Source organism: Ursus maritimus, unplaced genomic scaffold, assembly GCF_017311325.1.
Source record: "Ursus maritimus isolate PB19 unplaced genomic scaffold, ASM1731132v1 scaffold_24, whole genome shotgun sequence".
In the NCBI taxonomy this organism is placed as follows: domain Eukaryota; kingdom Metazoa; phylum Chordata; class Mammalia; order Carnivora; family Ursidae; genus Ursus; species Ursus maritimus.
This window is the reverse complement of record NW_024424897.1, coordinates 25949562-25953340: the sequence shown is the minus strand read 5'-3', so window position 1 is coordinate 25953340 and position 3779 is coordinate 25949562. Positions and strand designations below refer to the sequence as shown.

At 43.7% G+C, this 3779-nt stretch overlaps 1 protein-coding gene across 1 annotated transcript in view; it reads right to left on the bottom strand.

Annotated features, from left to right (window-relative positions):
• Positions 1 to 255: 255 nt before the first annotated feature.
• The window catches only part of UTP18 (UTP18 small subunit processome component), a 36791-nt gene continuing 33267 nt past the window's right edge, over positions 256 to 3779 (bottom strand). The window contains exons 12-14 of the mRNA XM_040640850.1: positions 2795 to 2937; positions 1165 to 1203; positions 256 to 411 (exon numbers count right to left, since the gene is read on the bottom strand). Coding sequence (XP_040496784.1) covers positions 1179 to 1203; positions 2795 to 2937 — 168 coding nt within the window. The 3' untranslated portion in view covers positions 256 to 411; positions 1165 to 1178. The remainder of the gene's footprint in view (positions 412 to 1164; positions 1204 to 2794; positions 2938 to 3779) is intronic.

Sequence of the window (3779 nt, the reverse complement as noted above, 5' to 3'; positions counted from 1 at the left end):
CTGCTCTCGTATCAAGCCAACTGACCTCGACACTCGACACAGGCTCTGTTAGCTGATACCCCGAAACATGGACAGCTCTATTCTGGGAAAGGGGGAAACAGTAATTAGGGTAAACTGTGAAACAGGAGAATATCTGTCTATACTATTTTTGGCAACAGACAGGTGTTTCCAATCTCTCATGCTTAGTCTGAGAAGAAGTGCATCCAAGACAGTGTGTTTGTGTGTAGGTGGGAAGGAAAGAACAACATATATTTATTTTCAAACAAAAGTTGCTATGTGTTTATTAAGACATTTCTGTTAACTTAAATAAGCACAGCTGGCTCAATAAATCATCGTACATATATTATCACACATTCCGAAAGTTTCTGAGAAGATCTATCAAGATGGGCTTCTCTTGTGGCTCGACTGGATCTGAGAAAAGAACAGAAGTTGTTACACACTTCATGTAAAGCTGCAGGTCACCAACAAGGAAACATCTGGCTATAGAACTTGGGGAGGCAGCACAGCTAGACCGCCCTCCCCTCTGGGCTAAGTTTTGCTCCACAATTAAACATACAGGCACTCCCAGTCTCCTCAGTGTGAAGAGAACAGGTATGAATCTCAGACGCACGTAGGAATCTCCGAAGAGAGACGAACACGCCAACTGCAAAGCTCAACCTCAGAACTACCGTATTTCCAAGTCAAGCCACGGGAAGGGAGGCGTGTCCTACTGTTTTAACCACTGGGCAGCAAAACTAATGACCAGCCATTAACTAGCTCTGTGACAAGCTACTTTTAATCCCTCAAGAAACATACACAAAATAAGGGGGTTTGAGCTCATGGAAGCTGTAATTATATGTGAAGATACTCATCTCTCACTATTACGTCTACCCTTTGTGGGTTAAATGTTCAGGAGTAACAATTTTGATGACCATCACCGAACACCGTATTAGAGATCTGACCTCAGAAAAACAGAGCCAGACCGCTGTGATTTGGAGTAAAAATTCCCAGGGCAGGTTCAAGTCCAACTGGGCTCTTCCTGATCTACTTCCATCCTACGCCCCTACCTGAAGACACAGCCACCCAGTGGCAGAAACAAAGACCAGCCAATGTGGCCCTCTGCCAAGTGACAGCCACGGGGGTAACCTTAGAACCTGAACAATCAATACGAAAGGATTTTCTTACTTCAAATATTCTCTTCAGAAGTCTGAGTAATGGTGCAACCTGAAAAAGTAAAAACAAATCATCTGAACAACTCTGTGATTACCCGGAGTACTGTCAATGAGAACGGCACTCAGGAAGATTGTCGGGGGGGGGGGATGTAATCATAATCATTCTCACCAGGCAGCTAGGTTAAGACTCCTCAATCCGACATTCTGAAGGATCCTAAAGCTAATTCCTCAGATGTTAGTAAAAGCATTAAGCTTGCTCTAAAGCCTCAAATGGGAGTCTATGAAATACCTGATCAGCCATACCCAGCAGACATGTCAGGCCAACCCACTCACTAGAAATAGTCCCACTAGACAGCAATGCTTTGGAGAAAACTCAAATGGCCTCTGGTGCTCAAACTTAGAGAAGATTCAATTATAATAAAACCAAAGCTTTGGGAGAGAATTTCCAAGTGCAGTAGGAACCTGCATTCGTTTATAGAACCCAAACTGAAAGAATCACTCCAACAATGATTGGGAATGAGAATGCTGGAATGTATCAATTTTCCAGGAGTATCCCATTTTCCTTTCAAAGTAGAACTTGAGACCATATTACTGTTTGCTATACCCTCTTTTCACAACTATCTCCTCAAAACCAATTTACATTCCTCCTTTTCTTCACATCAGATTTCAGTATTTTGAAAGCAGGCCTTCCCTGAAGTATATACATAAACACAGGGTCCTACACAGCATTCTCCAGCAACACAAGGGAGCAAGGACAGGGGCTGTGACTGAAGTCACAGGCTCCCAGCTCACCAGCTCCCCCTTAAGAGCCACCCTGTCACCCGTATCTTCTAGCAACCGTGCAATTAGGGTTTGTTCATTCCCACTTTATAGCCAAGTATACTGAGTGCAGAAAATAACCTGGACAGAGCATAACTTTTAGACCTCTCCGTGGCTGATACCCTTATTTACAGCTTACAGCTGCAGGGAAAGCAGCACCTCTTTCAAAAACAAAACAAAACAAAACAAAACAAAAAAAAACAACCCCTTAAATCTAGTGGAGTAAATAGCGAACTGCCAAATCAACAAAGGTTAATCCAAACATAAGGCACCAAGAAAGTGGCATTATTATTAAAGGGGCTACTCTTCCTCAAACTGACATTCTCGAAATACAGCTTACCACCCCCAAATACATAATTTTTTTAAATTAATAAATAAATCTCCAGGTGAACTTTTCTGCTAGTCACATTTTATGGTAGAAAAATGCATTTTGGGGGTGCGTGGGTGGCTCAGTCGGTTAAACGTCTGCCTTCGGCTGAGGTCACGATCCCAGGCTCCTGGGACCGAGGCCCGTGGGTGGGCTCCCTGCTCAGTGGGGAGTCTGCTTCTCCCTCTGCCTCCACCTGCTGCTCCCCGCTGCTTGTGCTCGCTCTCTCTGTCAAATAAACAAATCTTTTTAAAAAATGCACTTTTGTTAGATAATGAAGATGACAGTCAAGCTAAACACTGTACAATTAATAATGTATCACTGCAGCTAATCAATAAGCTACAGAACTCATGAACTACATGTAAGGGCAGAACTGGGAATGTAACAACAACATCTCTTCATATTTTCAAGAGACGGTTACAGGTATTTCTGATGTTTAAACGTAAGTAACACCCACCTATATAGCAGGGCCTTGCCCTTTTCATTCCCCAAGGCAAAATATCCACTTCTGGGAGAAAAATCCATGGTATGAACAAGAGAAATAGTCTTCTTTTTAATGACTGGGAAGTTGGAAAATACTGTACAGGAGGGAAGGTGAACCTGTAGGAAATAAACACAAAGCTTTAAATCACAAGTGCAAACTCGTCTTTCTTAAATTTCAGGCTTTGTTCTAGCTTTCTGCTGGAACAGAAAGTTCATTTTGATTGTAGTACACATAATGTACGATTCTCTCAATGGAGCAAAGTGTTCTGAAATTAAAATCGGCTTTTTGATGTGCTACTAAGTGAGAGGGAAAGGCGGGAAGAGAGGCAACCGTCTCCTTGATGCTTCTAGTGCGCGGCACTGAGCGCGGGCTCTGCGACGTTCCGGTGTCTGCTGAGTGAACAAATAAACGCGCACACTCAGGTAAAAGCCAACACCGGTACCCACTAACGCTCTGCCTTCCCCGCCACAGGAAACAGTACTGAACTGCGGTCACTTTAATTATGAAGAGTCTGAGTTTACATAACTGAAGCCCAGCAAAGCCCTGCCAACTACTCCAGTAGCATACGATTTCCTTCCTACACTTTTACTTTTCAACCTATGTGATGTATATTCTTTGCCTTTTCCAATCTCCTCGGGAGGAGGACAAACTCATGAAAACCTGGTTCATCGAGTGAAACTGGGGAACCAAAAAGCCGACTTCCAGGCCAGGCCTGAACGTGAGCAGGTGCAGTGTCTTCCTCCAAGAGTCTACTTCTCGGGAGAAGGAGGAGCCTGAGCCCAAGACTGACACAACAAGGCCTCATCCGATTTGTGGGTAAGTAACACCCCAGCGCGAAAGCAGTTACCAGAAGTAGACTAAAATTTTAACAACTCTCGCTTTCACATATTCTCTACCTTTTCTAAGAAATACAGCCCCTTCATGTTCCAATCCGTGCGGACAGCTATCACTCAGCTCT